General features: G+C 42.7%; 6 protein-coding genes across 6 annotated transcripts; 2 read left to right on the top strand and 4 right to left on the bottom strand.

Moving 5' to 3' along the window:
* Positions 1-780: 780 nt before the first annotated feature.
* EAF02_003369 (uncharacterized protein) lies at positions 781-1,401 on the bottom strand. Its single transcript, XM_038899417.1, has 3 exons — positions 1,343-1,401; positions 1,184-1,285; positions 781-1,115 (listed from the first exon to the last, which is right to left on the bottom strand). Exons 2-3 carry the CDS (start codon positions 1,271-1,273, stop codon positions 1,017-1,019), a joined length of 189 nt encoding a protein of 62 aa, XP_038760344.1. The 5' UTR covers positions 1,274-1,285; positions 1,343-1,401; the 3' UTR covers positions 781-1,016.
* A 3,300-nt stretch (positions 1,402-4,701) lies between these two features.
* Positions 4,702-5,652, bottom strand: EAF02_003370 (uncharacterized protein; the record flags this gene model as incomplete). The annotated part of the gene is made up of 3 exons (XM_038899418.1): positions 4,702-4,954; positions 5,053-5,378; positions 5,458-5,652. The coding sequence occupies 3 exons, from the start codon at positions 5,650-5,652 to the stop codon at positions 4,702-4,704; spliced, it is 774 nt and encodes a 257-aa protein (XP_038760345.1).
* Positions 5,653-5,999: 347 nt separating this feature from the next.
* Positions 6,000-7,900, bottom strand: EAF02_003371 (uncharacterized protein; the record flags this gene model as incomplete). The annotated part of the gene is made up of 4 exons (XM_038899419.1): positions 6,000-6,776; positions 6,832-7,461; positions 7,518-7,596; positions 7,789-7,900. The coding sequence occupies 4 exons, from the start codon at positions 7,898-7,900 to the stop codon at positions 6,347-6,349; spliced, it is 1,251 nt and encodes a 416-aa protein (XP_038760346.1). The 3' UTR covers positions 6,000-6,346.
* A 1,273-nt stretch (positions 7,901-9,173) lies between these two features.
* Positions 9,174-10,337, top strand: EAF02_003372 (uncharacterized protein; the record flags this gene model as incomplete). Its single annotated transcript, XM_038899420.1, has 1 exon — positions 9,174-10,337. The coding sequence occupies one exon, from the start codon at positions 9,174-9,176 to the stop codon at positions 10,335-10,337; it is 1,164 nt and encodes a 387-aa protein (XP_038760347.1).
* A 1,357-nt stretch (positions 10,338-11,694) lies between these two features.
* Positions 11,695-13,061, bottom strand: EAF02_003373 (uncharacterized protein; the record flags this gene model as incomplete). The annotated part of the gene is made up of 3 exons (XM_038899421.1): positions 11,695-11,964; positions 12,016-12,246; positions 12,309-13,061. The coding sequence occupies 3 exons, from the start codon at positions 13,059-13,061 to the stop codon at positions 11,695-11,697; spliced, it is 1,254 nt and encodes a 417-aa protein (XP_038760348.1).
* Positions 13,062-13,670: 609 nt separating this feature from the next.
* Positions 13,671-16,671, top strand: EAF02_003374 (uncharacterized protein; the record flags this gene model as incomplete). The annotated part of the gene is made up of 2 exons (XM_038899422.1): positions 13,671-14,110; positions 14,181-16,671. 2 exons carry the CDS (start codon positions 13,671-13,673, stop codon positions 16,669-16,671), a joined length of 2,931 nt encoding a protein of 976 aa, XP_038760349.1.
* Between the last annotated feature and the right edge of the window lie 1,012 nt (positions 16,672-17,683).

Consider the following 17,683-nt stretch of genomic DNA (forward strand, 5'->3'; position numbering starts at 1 on the left):
GGTGGCGTTTGGAGAATACAAAAGAAAATACTAGATTTCGCGATCCGATACGAAAAGTACAACCAACACTGCAAAGAGAAAAGAAAAGAGATACTTTCGCGCAAGTCTTACGGAAACGAAATTTATGAATAATTCATCTCACTTCGTGAAGCATACTGAATTAGGCACCTACCTGTTGTTACTCGACTCTGTGGAAATTTGTATGGGCGTAAATGGGAAAGTGCGATGAGATTTGTGACTGCGCTGCATATATCTGACAGTCTGACTGTGACTGCAAGTGATAACTTCCAAAACATCGTAGTATCAATAGTTTCATTTTATTTTCTGCCAAGGAAATTGGCGATGAGAGTTAGAGGCTTGTCAAAAGCTTGACTTGACGTCTTTCAGCGGGAGGGAGCGTAGCATGTCGCTGATCTAGATGTTGAGCAAAACGACAAACGAAGGAAATGCTTAACTCCTGAGTATCAAATAGCGATTGATTGAAAAGCTTTCGAAAGAGAACTGAATTCATTCATTAACAACAACAACCTGTTTAACCAAAATCTTCTTCCTTCCATAAATTATCTCTTCTTCCATGATCGAACGATTTTCTCGAATTCCCGCAAATTAGTTACTAAATATGTGTCTAGTGCGTACCCATATTACCCGATATAAAACCCATATTTATCCGAGCCAATTACGAAGCTAATTGTACTTCCCGTGTCGTATCACTGCAGCCACCCTTGAAAAAGCTTGATGAGCGAGGACGCAAGCAGCCAAGATACGGAAACGTGGAGAAATCAACTTGGCGGTGTCATTAAAGAAAGATCGAAATCCAATATGAAGCAGTACGAATGAAGCAAACAACAAACGTTGTGTGTTGATTTGAGAAATTATTCTCATCAGTATATATTGTATTTGTATTGTATTGTCATAATCGTAAACCCATATTCCAAATCTCTGTATTTCAGAGTCGAATCCTTATCCATCGCTAACTATCATCATCATTTCGTTTCCACCACTCCGAGCTCCGTCTTCTAACAGCATGTTTCACCACAGCCACATCCACAGCATTCACAGCCAGCGGACTCACCACCACGAAGGTTGGTCTCGGTACCCATGGTAGGAACTGGTTTCTGTAGGGAAGAGATTAGTATGTTGTATATTATGGTAGTAAGTCTGTACTGTGAGAGGGATATCATACTGGTTGTTGCATTTCGATACCAATGTTCTCGGAGCTCATAGGAGCTTCGGATTGGATTTGTTGTTCAACGACTGGTTGTTCGAAAGGCATTTTGAGGAATGTCTAAATAACTGATAATCAATAAAGAGGTCTAATAGATTCGAATCCCGATATACTGACAGTTTAGAGTGTTTTTGGTAGGATTGAAAGTTTGTTTGATGAAAAGTGTGTAAGTCTGAAGTGTGAAGTCTGAATGAGGAGGATATCGATGGGGGATTTTCGAGCCTTTTGAATTCCCTCAGATCCAGCAAACATGTGCTATCATGGGTCGTGCAGATATCATTGGCCTCTATGACGTTGTAGGGTTTAGGTGCATAGTGGATACCTCTTCAAGATCTTTTGTTGGCAAACCAGGACAGGGTTGAAAAAACCGGGTGGTTTCGTGTAAGATACCATTGACCAACCATAACTTGATGAACAAACGGTGAATAGCAAATACCCAACACAGCCACGTATATCTGCCAAGCAAATCAAATCTCACTCGCCTCCAATGTGGTATCGTACTATCATGTACCTCCTCCTTCTTTGGTACCTGCATGGTATGCTCCGCGCGCTTCTGGTGTACAAAAGTACAGTCATCACGCACATGTAAGTCTCACAACCTACGAGTCAGCAAACATCTCGTTCTGGTTGTTTCACCAAACTTCTATCCCCTGCAAACGAGGCTGGCGATACCGAGTAGCTTGCCCGGTTTTTTCATTTATCTGAGTGTCAGGTCCAGACTCTTTGTGCATTTCATAAGCTTCGCGCATTATCTACTACGCCACAGCTTATTAGCAACCAGTTGCGGATCTCGATCTTCTCGCTCAATCGTTACTGCTTAACGTTGCGTTGATCCTGTTCGTATATTTTCTGCCGTCTTAATTGTGGAGTAGTGCTACACAGTGTAACGGTCCAATCCTCTATTAAATAGCGCAAATCCTAGTTGTGAGTGTCGAGCAATCATCCTGAGACTTGCTGGTTCAGCTCTCCCAGGGAGGGGTCTAAATTATTCGGGATCCTAAAATTGGAAAGATTTCGGAAGGGATTAAGTTTTGGACCCCCTCGCCCTTGCCGCCGTACGATAGCTCCGACAAGGTTTGGAATGTCATCGAGAGGGGCGCTGAGACCTGATGATTCTTCTTTCGAACTCTATCACACATATCAAAAAACATCTTTGACAGTCAACAGAAGATAGCACGCATTTTTAAAAACAACGATGATTTTATATTGCTACAGGTACAGTGTATCTAAGAGTTTGCCAAAGTATTGAATACTTGTGCCCAAACTCATTTCCATCGGCTACGACTAGCAATCACCACTGCAATCACCACTGCAATCACCACTGCCATCATTGCAGCCACCGCAAGTTCTACCACAATCATTGCCGGTAGGACCACCACCGCAACCATGGAAAGGGCAGCATAGAGCGAGGTAACATGCGCCTGCACAAGCCTCCAGGCATATAGCCGTGCTGTTTCCATTATTGGATTGGGTACCCATTTGCTGTGTGGGAGCCTAGAGAACGACGTACGTTAGCATATCAACAATACGAGATAGATTTTGGACTCTGCTCACAGGTTGTCGAGTGACCGTAGTTTGAGATGCCGTTGTCATGGCTTGTTTGGAAGAAGGCTGTTTGCTGTTAGAACTCATTGTGAGGTCCTGAGTTTTCAGAGATCTGTTTTGTCTTTCAGTCTAATTAGCATGGCAAAAGAATTGTTCGGAGGTATACTTGGTTTCACACACCTTGATCCAAGGAAGTTATTGATCGTAGCGATGAAGCTTTAAAGGTTCTCTGGATGTAATATTAAAAGGTAAAGTTATTCCCAGGATTGTACTTTCGAGTTGCTCAAAGGAAGTATCATGGTAGAAATGGTCTTCACAAACAAGGTAGTTGGGGGGTATGTAACCGTTATTTTTCGAGTCATTACAGGTTTTGTCGGTCATGAATCCCAATTTAAACCATTTCAGAAGAATGACAGTGAAAGTCTTGAGATTTTTTGACACATATAGGATCACAAAATTAGGAATAATCATTCGAAAATGACGATGCTGTGGACCTTGTAGTGACTCGAGTGTTTATGGTCGGTGATTGGAGAGCTCAACCTTCTGAGCATGTTATGATACAGGGTTCTATCACGCCCGCTATCAAAGTTTAGCAGAGCTCTATTTGGCAGAAACAATCAGGCAATGGGTGATGGAAGCGATAAGCGGACTTGTTTCAAGCCTCCCTGGCAACCCTTTATCCTGTATCGTCACTGATAATTGGAGGTTGTTAACAATTCCCATCACAAGCACGATCATTATTACCTTCACTGAAGTAGCCCAGTCACTACCTCTACAACTTTCCCGGCATTTAAAGGGATCTCAATAACTTCCGCCACCACGATAACGCTCTTCATGTTTCTGCATAGGGATTTGCACAAGTGTTCACATGATGATGAGGGGAAGAAATTAATCACAAGTTTATCGACTGCAGTATTTACTGACGATGCATTTTGCATTTTATTGTTGGCGCGAGATTGGCCGATATAGCCCAAGATGAGATTTGGGGTTTCCGAGAATTTGTTGCTAGATTTACGATGCTCTGAGATAGTCAACACCTTGGAGAGTCAACGCGAAATAGAGCTTCTTCCAGCATATCTCAGACTAAGAAGGATATTTTTGGACTTCGAAATTGTGTTTCTTATCTCCGGGATGCGTTGACATTGTTTTGCACAAATACAGAAAAGAATATTACGATAAAATAGTCACAGGATATTCGAGTCATGGAATTATCTCCGCTAGTCACCGCCGCTTGCCTTTAGTCATTCGCCGATCATTTCGCGAAGATTGTATAGGCGAATCTTCCGTCTTCTCATGTTTATCCGAAAACTTAGAATTTGTTTCGCTAGGGACTCGGTATGAGAAATAAAACTAATATAAATCAATAATCAATAATCAGGCATCGAAAATCGTTTTGTCCATATCAACTTCACATCATTTGCCCCCACCTGATCAATCTTTCGCAGGATTAAATAAGATTGTCGTCAGATGTACCTCATTCTTCGGAGCCGATCAATCATATACCACTTAGCCCACAAACTAACCCTATACTGATTCCAAAATATGCAGCAGAAAAAAAGAATACGCAACGAATACCATAGCAGCAAAATCCTAAATGAGCTGGAAAAAGACATGGTAACTCAACAGGCAGCATTTTGCGTCTATCTTGACGACGATGATTAGGTTTAGGTTTGAGGATTGAATGTAATCTCAAAATCCACAAGGAGATGAGTTTTCAGTCGATCGATATTTCACGGCGTTGACCACACAATTGTGTTACAATCGGTTAAGAAAACGACGATGCTTGGATTTGGATTGCGCGACCCAGAACACTAATTTCTAGCAAACGAAACAAAAAACCCGACAAATATCACTTTTCTACCACATTATTGCTCAGTCAACTCATATGTTCCATCGCCTCATTTTCTCCACATATCCTCTCCTCTATCTACTCAAACCCTCTGAGCAGCATTTCCAGAATACCCCGGTTCATTCACGCCCTGATGAGCAACAGGATTCGCAGGATTTGGACCTGCAGCACCCGTTTGCATAGGACCCGTTTGTCCTACATGGCCTGTTTGCCCTGGAGTTTGCATTTCCATCGCTGTGTGTTTTTTGTTGTGGGAGGCCGCACTGTGATGACCTTCGTCGTGATGAGAGAGGATTTTACCCATGGTAACGGCAAAAGTTATGATGAAGAGGACGCTGGGGTAGTGTTAGCAAGGGTCTGTCACTTCCACCCTCTATCCTGATAAAGTTGCTCGTAAGGCAAAGAAGAATGATATAAAAAGAGTTGATCTCACAATTCAATAGCAGCCAACACCGTAGCCGCAATATACACCCCTCTAAAAGTAGAATAGCTAGTGCTAGCTCTCTTTTCCAATCCCGCGCTCAAATCATCTCGCTCTTCCAGTTCCAACAGATCGCGTCTACAAAAGTAATATCCGCATCCGTAGTAGTTGAATCGGCCACGATAGCGACGCACCTGCACGGCAGAAGTAATCCAAGCAGCGAGCCAGAAAATGACGAGGAAAATATCGAGACAGGCGATGGCCCAGTAGTTGTAGATGCTTGTGAAACGGTGGGTGGAGAGGAGGATGTAGAAGATGATTAGGATTGTTGCGCTGGCCTATATTGGGAAGTTTTGTTAGTGGTGTCGCGCAGGATCAGAGGAGCGAATTGATAGACCAGAGGGAAAGAAAACATACGACGAAAAGATCCAGAATCGCCCCTGAATACCCAATAAATGTCACCACGAAACCCGCCAACCCTATTATTGCAAGCGCGAGAAGAAGTTGCAAAATTCTCAATGCGCTGAGGAATTTACTAGGTTTCAATACATGACCCGTATGTATATCCTGGTTTTCGGTACCAGGCCGATTAGTACCGTGATTATTATCCATTATGGAAATGAATTTTGAGATGGAAAATGTGGAAGGTGGGTTGGGAATGATGATGTTGATTCCTTTCCTGATAAGACAAGTAGAGGGAAGAACTCGGGAATGGAAGCCCTTTTTGAGGAATAGAAGAATGTGGCTCGATGGGTGCAAGTGAGACATGAGGATAAAGAATGAAAGGGGTGGCTTAGTGTGGTTCGCTAGGGACAGGCGAGTGGCAATGTTTTCGGAATAAAGAATGAAGAAAATGTGCATCGTGACTTTTGGAAAATTGCTTGCAGCTGGTTTTGCACAGTAATATTGCGGTCGGTTTGGATAATAGTCGCACCTGAATGCAAATATCATGGTTTCAATTCTAAAATTGGAATTTCAAACGAAAATGACGAATTTGAACTGATTTATCTCATTACTCAAACTGATTGCAATTGGCCTGCCCTGACGAAACCCTGAGAAATCAAAAAATTGCCGCATCATAATTTAATGGACATGCAATGCAGAATCGAGGTCTCGAGCCCTTCCAGGCTCCGCCAATGAATACCTGTCATCTCAACTCCCACGCCAAGCTCTTTTCTCCACGTTCACAATTTTTTGCTGTATAGGTACTCACAGCAGATTGGAAAATGTGTGTTTGGGGGAAGTATTTTATCAGTTATTCGAACCCAATACAACCACTGAATTAACACCCTACCTAGTCTTATTATCAACTCCCATTTTGTATCATAACGTCATCCACTACCTCCCAAAAGCTGTCAACATCCATCACAGCTCCAAACTGGTAACAGCGAGATAGACTACCCAGGCTTCTCTTCAAATTATTCATAGTTTTTGTTCCGACTATTCTCTCAATATCATTATGATATTTCTCGGCTATCATAAACCATGCCTGAACAGGAGTAATCTCAAAGTCTGAAACAGGTAGTGACTGCGACATGGCATATAGCTGAGCCAAAGAAACGGAAGAAGAAAACCACGAAACTTCGGAAGTTGATTCATTAAATGCTTCAAGCGGTGCTTGAGCGAAGATATGTGTTGAGGCCATGAGCTCGTGACCGGATGGATCCCCGGCGGGATCAAAAGGGAGGGCAGTATCTGGTATATGGTGAAAATGGGTGCGACAAGGGTGTTCGAGACTGTAGATATGAGATCAATACATGACCATGTCATCGAACAGGAAGAATGACTTACGCAAGAATAAAATTTATCGCCATAACCGATATGTCAGGTGATGATTTCTGTACTGCATTTGAAGGTACCGACGCTTGACCGGGAAGTGGCGGCAGAGGTTTGGAAAGATCAATTGCCCCATATCCTTTAGTGGAACTGTCGGATGACTCGCTAAGATGAAGGCAGGATGCATTTAGAAACTCATCGAATTGAATATTGATATGAGAACCAGATGAAGTACTTGAATGTGGTACATTATGATTATCGGAGAAATAATTATTGAGTGGATCATTGTCCTGAGTGAGCATATCATTGATGTAGCTGGAAAGTCTATCATTTTCTGACTCGTAGTCGACAGTTCTAATGGTAGGTCTTATCTCTTGGGTTGCATCGGAGGTGGCAAGACCGCGGAGTGGTTCATATTCTTGTGGAGGAAGCAAATTGATCGGTTGGTCGCCAGGTAGTTTTCTAATTCGCGATTTTAGACTAGACACATCCTTGATACCTGAAGCTGATAGCGTCGATTCTATTGCTCTATTTTCTTTCATCAAAGCCAAACTTTCGTCTTCTGTTGTAGCAATCATCCCCCGAAGACGTATCACATCTTCCTCAAGATGTTTGACATAGTTCTGTTTTCGCTGTCGATGTTCTCTAGGAAAGAATTCAGCAAGGGTAGTGAAAAAAAATCACTCTGGGGGCAAATTAACATTTGAGCTCGTCTGACTTGAGCTCGTCTATGTTGTTTTTGAGCTGTGCCAGCTTTTATTTCGCTATTCTCGTCCTTGGCTGCCATATTCAATTAGTTTCGTGAAAAATGATAGCGATGAGGTAGTTATTTCGGAATAGCTCATGCTGAGTGAGTAGTTGTGTCAAGCGCATAATCTCTCCTGTGAAACGAGCAGCTTAAAGTCTTGAAGTAGACATATATAAGAGGGGAAAGAAAGCTTATAAAATGAGAACAATGTTAGGCCAACTCACAAGTCTTAAGTCTCGTGATATTTGGCATAAATTTGACCTTCTGGGACGAGATCTTATCAACAGATCGGTGCCAAAATGATGCGAAGGATGCATCTTGGGGTTCATCTGCCATATTTGGAGCTCATATGTCTTATCCGCCGCAATTGATTCCAAAAATTTCGCCTTTTCGTGATCTCCAAGATAAGACAAGGTCAAAGTCCGCATTCAATTGGCATACAAGTCTGCTCGTGTTGCAACGGGCTAGCGTCAGCAGAGACAATGTTTTTCCTAATTGATTTTGACCACCGACGAACATACGGAATAATGTACCTGGAATTTTGAATTCTGAGATCCAAATTTCAAATACGAGAATGCACGTCAGCCGCATCCTGCGTTTGCTTGTTTGAAATACAAAGTACTCCATCGAGCCTAGTGCCTTGGCTCGGGTTTCTGTGCAATCACGTGATTATTACAGTATCTAGACCTAAGCTCTTTGTCATTGCTCCCAAACTCATATACACTTTTACTTTTTCGTGCAATGCCTGGGGAAACTGGAGGCCATCTTTAGGAACAACTTTTCGCATCAAGTGACCGTTTCACCGACGTTTCTTTCTTCATGTGTCGGTTCATGCTCCATGCAGTCAGCTCACACGTCCATTCTGGTTGGCTCTTTCTGGCTTGTATCATGAGCGATTCCTTGGGTCACACTCGCTAATGCTCAAGGACCAATGAAATCTATCTCATAAATTAGCTCCTCCAATATCTCATTTTTCCTGAAGCAATTGAAATCGATTACCTATCATTTAAGGTTTTCGAATTCAGTTCATCGCTCAGTAGCGTGATTGGAATGAAGGCACTGCACCTATTCGGATGAAATTCTGTCAGTCATCAATATCATAGTATTTGGCACTGAAAACTAACATTCGTTAGTCACTTCTCGAAGTTGAGCGCCTAGAAGCAGTAACGGACATGCACTCTTTTCCAGTTATAGAGACCACGCAAGAGAATAACACGCGAAGGAGGAATGTCAGTTGCGACGTTTCTACTTTCAATACTTATTAGCAGGTCGAATCAACCGATTGGTTATCCGAAAATAAACAAGGCTTGATCTTTTTTTGAAAAGCGCTAAGATCGTGTTTGAAATTCTGACACCTTTGTGGTGACCCCAATCAAGAAAGAAACTCTTCTCTACTCGGCGACGCTTTTTATGAGGCTCAAGATCATAGATAATCGCTGACGATATGATTTTTTGTGTCACAGTCAATTCAAACAACAACTTAAGTCTTTTAACGTCAACCTCATATGCTTAAAATCCACCCAATAATTTTTCTTCTTCCGGACTAAACCGAATCATTTTAATGAAGTAGTTTTGGAATCTCTTCACTCTTCAGCATATTCCTTCAGCTATGAGTTTCTCATATAGTTTGCCTAAATTTGAACAGGCAAGAAAGTTTTATGGTGAAGGCCAATCAGCTTCAAGATGGCTCGAGAGAATTAAGCTTGACATCGCTTCTAGCAACTGTGGTACCATTCCAATTAAAGTTTATTTATGGGCAATATATGTTCTGTTGGGTGGAACTGCAGCAGCCTGGTGTGATTCGGTCCCCGCAATTAAGAAAATCTTGGATAATTACGATATCGCAGATGCTTCAGAGACAGAATGGTTGGAGCGTGAGCTTATCAAACGATTTCCTGGGGATGTCACCAGTACTCCGGTTGCCCGTATAGTTACTAGGCGCCGTTCGTATAGCCTTGATGTGAGAGCAGATTCAGATGCCACGGCATTAAAATTGGGAGAGCTATTCATTGGAGGAAGACCCCGAAGTCGGAATCAGGGGCCAGAGACATATCAAGCTTCTGAAGGACATCGCGGATTTAGTTATCATGATGATCGGAACCCCAGACGCGAAACGCGGCAGGAAGCGGTAGAACAAAATGTCCTCAACGAGTACCAGTTTTACAACAGACCCAGAGTTGCATCGAGATCACCAGAATATCAAAACGAGCCTCGCCGCAGCTCTTCAACTATCAATCGAACGCCACCAGCGCCCAAGAAGTACCACAATGATCGGATGAAGATGCCAACACCTTTAAAGGGCATCTTGAAAAACAAAACAGACCATAACCAAAAACCAATTACCCATTCCCACGACGACAGAGATCGCTCAAGAGATCGTTACACCAGAAAACCTTCTCCCCACCAAAGCAATAGAAATGCTAACCATTACCGGAACGCCGAGATTCCAGAATCCCGTCAACATCCAAAAAAAAACCCACCAGACTCTGCATATCGTTCTTCAGAATCGAGACCAGTGTATCAGCAATCAAAAACATCCTACCGAGAAATCACAATTGAATCGTCCAAGTCTCAGATACCACGCTGGTCATATATGCCACTTCCTGCCACTAGAATCGTCTCTTATCCGGCCCCGGAGCCGAATCACTTTGAGGATAGTCCACTGCAATATCCGAGACGGGCAGAGCCGAGCTCTGGTGCTTGGAAGACCTCGCATTCAGCCTTTGACACACTCGAGCAACGTTTCCATGATTCAAGTCGAACTAGAAGATAAGAGTTCATATCATAGAAGAGTCCCAGAGTAGCAATGTGTTTATTCCATGCGATTGAAGTAGTAATCCTGTTGGAAACTACTCAGACCGGCAAGTTCATCAATTCATACGACAGTTCTTGCGTGCGTGATCCCATGACCATTTCATTCTCCTGACAGAACTTCAAGCTTACTTAATGAGTACTGATTGTAGTTCCATGCTGACCTCGCTGTTGAGATAGAACCCGCCATACAAAATTTGCGGCTAAATCCTATACCATGAGGAGGTTGACAAGCACGAGCAACACGTGGATGAGAGCAGTGCATGGAGAGATACCATAACTATGAGTCTTTGGGGTAAAGCATATCGTTTTCATGGTCCGTAAGAGATTTCAAGATCTTACATATCAATGATTTTGGTGCTAGGAAGACGATCAAGGCGGTGAAATCTGTTGAAGTGAAAGACTTTAAAGGAGAAACGGGAGTATTGAGTGAGGGTTTCATGTATGATGTACTTATGATGGAATAGAAGAAATAGCAAGAGCTACCCTCAATAAACAATGAACAAACCTTATCGAGTGGTGTGGAAATATAACCGAAGTTGAAACTGAAGCTTGCTTGGAGAGAATGTGAAGAATGAAGCTCACCTGCAATCAAAGGACACAACCTCGCTTCCTCTTTATCTTCATAACCCTTTCACTTTCACTCTCACCGCTAAGCTTGTTGCCTTTATATATCTAGAATATCTCTTCCTCCCATCAAAAAAACATGTCCTCATGGTCCAGTCGTCTCATCGCCACTTCTCAACAATCGACTTCGAAATCTCAATTAACGGATTCACAGCAAAATCCACCTGACATGTCCCATTCGACTATGGGCCATATTCAACAACAATCTACACCTTGGGTAGGGGCTGTTGCCCCTACCACGATCCAACACCAGCACAAGCCGATTCACACATTCGAATTACCATTCGAAAACCCACTCTCAGCAGCCGCATGGCAATAGCCGTAGGCATCATCAAAGTATCTGAACCACAGTTGTACAATAGTACACCATTTTCAACTTTCCAACAAAATGACCACGATTCATCTGAATTCGCACCTGATTAGGCTCACTGGAATACGAAATGCGAGGGAGCACCTCGATTTGTAAGTAACTTCTCGTTCTATGATGAGATGACTGGACTTGGACATGTTACTTCTTTATCTTTTCTTTTTTCCAGGCTGAATATCCAGAGACTGTCCAGTGTTGAATTATTATGATTGTGGTCATGTAGTGGAACGAGGAAATGATGTGTGGTATTGTATTCATCAACTCTAAAATAGCGCATCAACGTGTAAGTGGTATCTCGTATTCCGCTCAATTCAACAAAAGCTCGCTAATTGGCAGCTAAAATCTCGGCCGCTCCTTGCGAGGGTAAATCCTGAATGTGTTCATCATGTTTCGCATGTATTTCTGCTTCCTTTTTCCTTCTCTCCTCATGCTCATGTGCTTTATAACTTGCATATCTCAAGCTTGTCAATACCATGAATGCCATGAACAATATTCCCATGACTGATCTTCGAGTGAGTACCCATCGGAGACCTTCTATCTCCGATTTGGCGTCACTATTGAGCATGACGGTTATTTTGTAGTTAAGTTCTTGGATCTATTTTGCTGTTAGAAACCGCGAGGAGGAGAAAATACAAGAATTACATACTCCAGTTTCCATTGTTCGCTGTTCTTGTCGCACAGTCATTTTGCGATCGTCAAACATTCCTTTTAGATCATCTTTGAGTGTGAGCAACTCCTGAGTGAGCTTTTGATTGAGAATATCGACTTCATGTTGTAGCAATGTCCGTTCTCTGCGCATCTTCTCTTCGCTCGCCTTGCGGTTGTTCTGTATTTCGGATTTCAACTCGGAACATGCTGCACGGAAGAGGTAGATTTCCTATGGGACTAACTGTCAGCAATTGTGCAAAGGTAAAGGCTAGCAGTGAATATATTACTAACATTTTCTACGTCGCTCTTGCTAACCAGACCATCTTTGGCAACATCCAAGTTAATGGCTAGTAATTCCCTCACTGCCTTCATAGAAGTAATACTCTGATCCTTTGTAAAGCCCCCTTCCTGAACCTGCTGTACCAAAGCATATGTGTCGAAATGATGAACATATGGTGGAGTTTGGAGATGCGGTGGTTTTGATGAGTTTTGGGCTTCTGCAGACTCAGGTGGTGGCATATGTAATACTGTTTCCAGCGGCGCCATTTTACCGGTATTTGCAGCAGCTTGTTGACGGGGCGTCAGTGGATCCGGACCTTGAGTGATTTTAGATCTCGATGTAACTCCGGAATCACCGGCTATAATTGAGGCAGCCTGCGTCTCTTCCGACAGAGGTGCTGCAGAAGAAGGACCCTTTTCTGCTTTCCCTGCATAGTCTTTGGCTTTGTTTGCTTTCTCTGACTCTTTTCCCACTTTTGCATGATTGGGACCCTCTTCTTCCTCTTCCTCGACCTCGACTTCCTTCTCCGGCACAAATACCTTTACATTGCTTTCATTTTCTCCTTCCTTCAAAAAAGGCTCTACAGCTTTTCCATGTCTCTGCACAAAGACATCCCTCCTGTTGTGGGTTGTGCCAAATTGTCTTGGTCGTTGTGTTCGATTTGCTCGTCTGGATTGTATTCGCACTCTAGGCGCAATGGGTTCGCTAGCTCGAATTCCTCTAAACAATGTGGGATATAGAAAAGTCAAGCGCGTTGTAGACATAATTCATATTGGTAAACGTTGAAATTCAATGGAGCTTCTGCTCAACAGATTATCTTTGTATGCCGATGATCCTCCCGTCCACGTGGAATGTGGGATATTCAGCCTTGCTGCAAGGCTACCGTTCACATGCACGGGCCTTTGTTGCTACGAAGATTATACCTAGTAACCACTACCGGTTGTCGGACAACAAGACATCTTTGAAAGTCACCCATTATCGAGAGTTCGATACTAGAATTTGCATGTGGTGTTAACTGACTATCTGGGTTTGGGATTGTCTGCTGTTCAGTCAGCAGCTGTGCAAACGTGCCATGTGAAATCATTCGTTTCTACGCCCTCACGTTTGGATTTTGCCTTGATTATGTATGAATTCAGCGTTCAACACCAATTTCACTTGGATAACAGTACCCAAAACGTTTTCCATGGTAGGCTCAATGCATTGCCAAGGTCTGACGACCACGGCTAGTTACATCCACGAAGATAACTTTTGAGGCAGTGGTCGGCTCGCTGTGTCGCCACACCATCATAATAAAACAATATCGATCAGGCTTCAATTATGTATTCCCATTCTCAATCACCCTGTTTAAAAAGACTTTTGATCCCGCCTGCAAAATGCTTGATCCTCTCTTAGCCCTTAGTCTCGCGGCGACTATATTTCAGTTTGTGGACTTTGTTTCAAAGGTCATCTCCACTGCTACCGAGTTGCATCACTCCTCCGAGGGAGCCTTGGCCAAAAACCTCGAACTCTCAACGATTATCTCGGATCTCAGTTCTATCGGCAGTGATTTGAGTGCACGGAGCTCTGCCCAAGGGAAGCATAGCTACAACAAGGACGAGCTAGCGCTTATTGGTCTTGCTTCACAATGCAAGGAACTATCAGACAAGCTTTTGCATGACCTTGATGGGTTGAATATCAAAAAAGCACATACGAAGTGGGCAAGTGCTCGTCAAGCAATGCGAAGCTTGTGGAAGGAAGCTTACATTTCCGAGATCTCGAAACGACTGGATGGTTTTCGAAATCAATTGGTACTTAGACTTGTAGCCTTTTTGGCGTACGCTTCCACGTTTCAGATCGATATCCGTCGGGCATTTTAATAAAGCTAACTATGTACTGCGTTTTAGTGATAAGCATTCTGCTATGAGTATAGCACTCATAGGATTACAACGTAGCCAAGATCGCACAGAATCAAACATCATGGGTTATCTTTCAGGGTTAAGAGATGATTTATCTACTCTGTCTCAAGATAATCGCAATCATGAACGGACCAAGGCTGTATTATGGAACAAACTATCCCATCATATCGGAAACGGCAATACACTTGCTACTGTGCGAGCAGTCCTTGAGAAATTCAAATACGAAGGAATGGGTCGACGAATCTCCAACGTTGTTGAAGCTCATAACGGCACCTTCGATTGGATATTTGACCCTCAAACGACCGGATTTTTGCAATGGCTCCGTGATGGTAGTGATATATATTGGATCAATGGAAACGCTGGTTCTGGCAAATCTACACTCATGAAGTACTTAGTGGGCAACGATATTGTGAAAACCGCGCTGCTGGATTGGGCTGGCACAAAACCTCTTTTCATGGGCAATTATTTCTTTTGGTATGCTGGGAATGAATTGGAGAAATCTCAAAAAGGCCTTCTACTATCTCTACTTTACGACATCTTGGGAAAATGTCCCTCGGTATTGCCAAAACTGTTTCCAGATAGATGGGCATCGCCTCACCACTCAGGTATCAATATGGATGGCTCTTGGTCGCGAAATGAGCTTCTTGACGCATTAGAAAAACTTACCAAGAAACAGTTATGGCCAGGCAGGTTTGTTTTCTTCATTGATGGTGTGGATGAGTACATGGGAGATCCGGCAGAGATTGCACGCCTTTTGAAAGCATTTGCAACATCCGCAGATGTTAAACTTATCGTCTCGAGTCGCCCTTGGATCGAAATCGAGACGTTCATTGACCCAATTCCTGGCCAATCGCTGCCCTTACAATACTTTACCCGAGCTGACATTCAACGTTATACTTGTGACTTAATCACTAACCATCCTGATTTTCGCATCATAAAAATAGACAAATGTTATTGGAATCTTATCGAGCAAATATCCAGCAAATCTAGTGGTGTTTTTCTCTGGGTTGTCCTAGCTGTCAGGGAGATACTGAAAGGGTTGACAAATCAAGATACAATTTCTGAACTGGAAGCTAGATTGGAAGATATTCCACCTGGGCTAGAAGAAGTCTTTGATCAAATACTCAATACCATCGAGAAATGTTATCGCCACCAAACATCACAAATTATTCAAATGTGTCTAACCTCTCCAACCAAAGGAATGTGGCCGGTCATAACCTTTGCATTTTTAGATGAGGAAAAGAACAATCCTGACTATGCATTACTCGCAAAGTTGAACCCATGGCCAGTAGATCACTACAACAGAGAGCAATATATCACAAGAAAACGAGTTGTAGCTCGATGTCGTGACTTCATGGATTTCACTGGCTTCTGGACCTGCTCACCATTGCCTCAGGTTTTTACTATGTTTCTGCACAGAACGGTGGAGGAATTATTTCTGCGGCCTGCCATGCAAAAGCTTTTGTTGGAGTGGACAAAACATCCATTTAATCCCCATTTATCACTGTGTCGCTCATTTATCATGCAATTAAAAGTCTTCCCGCCGGCCGCAGAAACTACATTACACTCGGCACACCCTAGTCATTGTGATAATCAGCTAAGGTCAATAATATCGAGCTTTTTACGTCATGTCAAGAAGCAGGATCTTTGCTATAATACAACGTTATCAGCACTGATCGAAAAGGTTGATCAAATCGTGACTTGTCGGTCCAGCAGCAACGATTTCAAGATTTTATTGATGATGGGTTACCAAAGACGCTGGAAACGGGGCTGGATTCTGGCCTTGTGCGTGCGGCACCGCATCATTGAATATGCTCGGCAGAAGCTCCAAGATAACTCGACTTTGGCAAACAACCTTGACGGGTGCTATCCCCTCCATATCGCCTTGAGTCGAAATGCCGTCTCAAGTTTTGACGATCCATATGACGCAGATGATAGGGTGACAATGGTCAAGGTACTTTTAGAAGCCGGAGCTGATCCGAATCAACCTTATATGATGCCGTTCGACCCCATGCGAGACACGACTCTTGATCCACTGTCTCAGATGGAGGAAAACCTAATCAACGGAACATGGGCTGCATTTATAAAACTCTGGTTTGAGAAACAAATTGAGTTTGGAATTCATGTTAGTAGCAAGATTCGGACTGAAATATTTAGATTGCTACTTAATTATGGCGCTGACCTTTCGGTTAAAATTATTGTTCGGCAAGAAGAGAGGGGCGTGACAAAATCACTTGTACACTACAGCCTATCTGAATATCTTGAGAAAGCACTTCCCGATTCAGCTGAATGCTACAGCCTCCTTCTCGAACGAATAAAGGAAAATGAATCAAGAAATAAAAGGTGCGAAATGCAAAGGTGGCGAATTAATCTACTGCGTGCTTTGGGGTACATATCACGGGCCGAGACTGAGATAATAGATCTGATTTTGATGAATCTTATCGTTATTTGTCTGGAGATACTTCAAAGATATGTCTAAAGATTTGGGTCATTTTTAGCCAACAGATAGGGGAAATAGTCACGCGGCTGTCCTGGTGTTATTTGAAACTCGTTTTGTGGTCCGGCTATTTGATGCCGACGTGCTTTGTATCCTGCAATTTTGAATGGTTTCATCAAACTTCAGACTCATAAAAAATCAAACAAGATTGTTCGAAGCACCGAAGTGCTCACATCCTCACTTCCAGTTCGCCACTTTCTCCGTAATCTAGCCAATAAATCAAATAATCCCATAACACTGCGGATTTCGTTCCTCTGCAACATATCAACCTTAATGCATCTTCTCGATTGACCCTCAGACAAGATCTCTATATTTTCCATCCTTGATATCTCTCACTAGTCGTTTTCGTCCATCTGAATCATCATATTGTTCGACTTCCCAAATCTGATGTACAATATTAATACCGAATAAGAAATAAGAAAGCCCTTCCAGGTTACGTCAATTACCGAAAGGATGAAGTGGAATGTGACATATACATAGTTATCTCCATAATGATCCCGACATTCATTTCTTCTCTTTTCATGATTTTCAACTCTTCCCACGATTTCGACAACCATCACATTCCATTACTCTCACAGTAGTATAAAGATAGAAAAACATACATATACTACATACTCTTCTCCTCCTCATCATTATCTCTAAATTTTATCATCTCATACACACACTCCAAAACCCAAACCCAAACCCATCAGTAATCAGTTTCCACCCTATCCCACCCCACCCTACAGACAACAAAACGTGACGAATTAGCTATTTCAGTAGTATCCATACACACACACTCTTCATCATCTGGTGATCTACCTTACTACAAAAAACCCATTATCCAAAATATCTAATACCGACTCGAGTACAAATACACCAGGAGATCACGAGTAACTTTTACAGTAGATAAATAAATACATAGATATATCATTCCACTACTCGTACATTCCCTTCTCGCTCACCCACACCCACATCTTTCCACCTATCTCCCTAGGGAAGATTATCCATCTGA

This window comes from Botrytis sinoallii (assembly GCF_014898435.1).
Source record: "Botrytis sinoallii strain Bc 23 chromosome Unknown BSIN_005, whole genome shotgun sequence".
Lineage (NCBI taxonomy): Eukaryota > Fungi > Ascomycota > Leotiomycetes > Helotiales > Sclerotiniaceae > Botrytis > Botrytis sinoallii.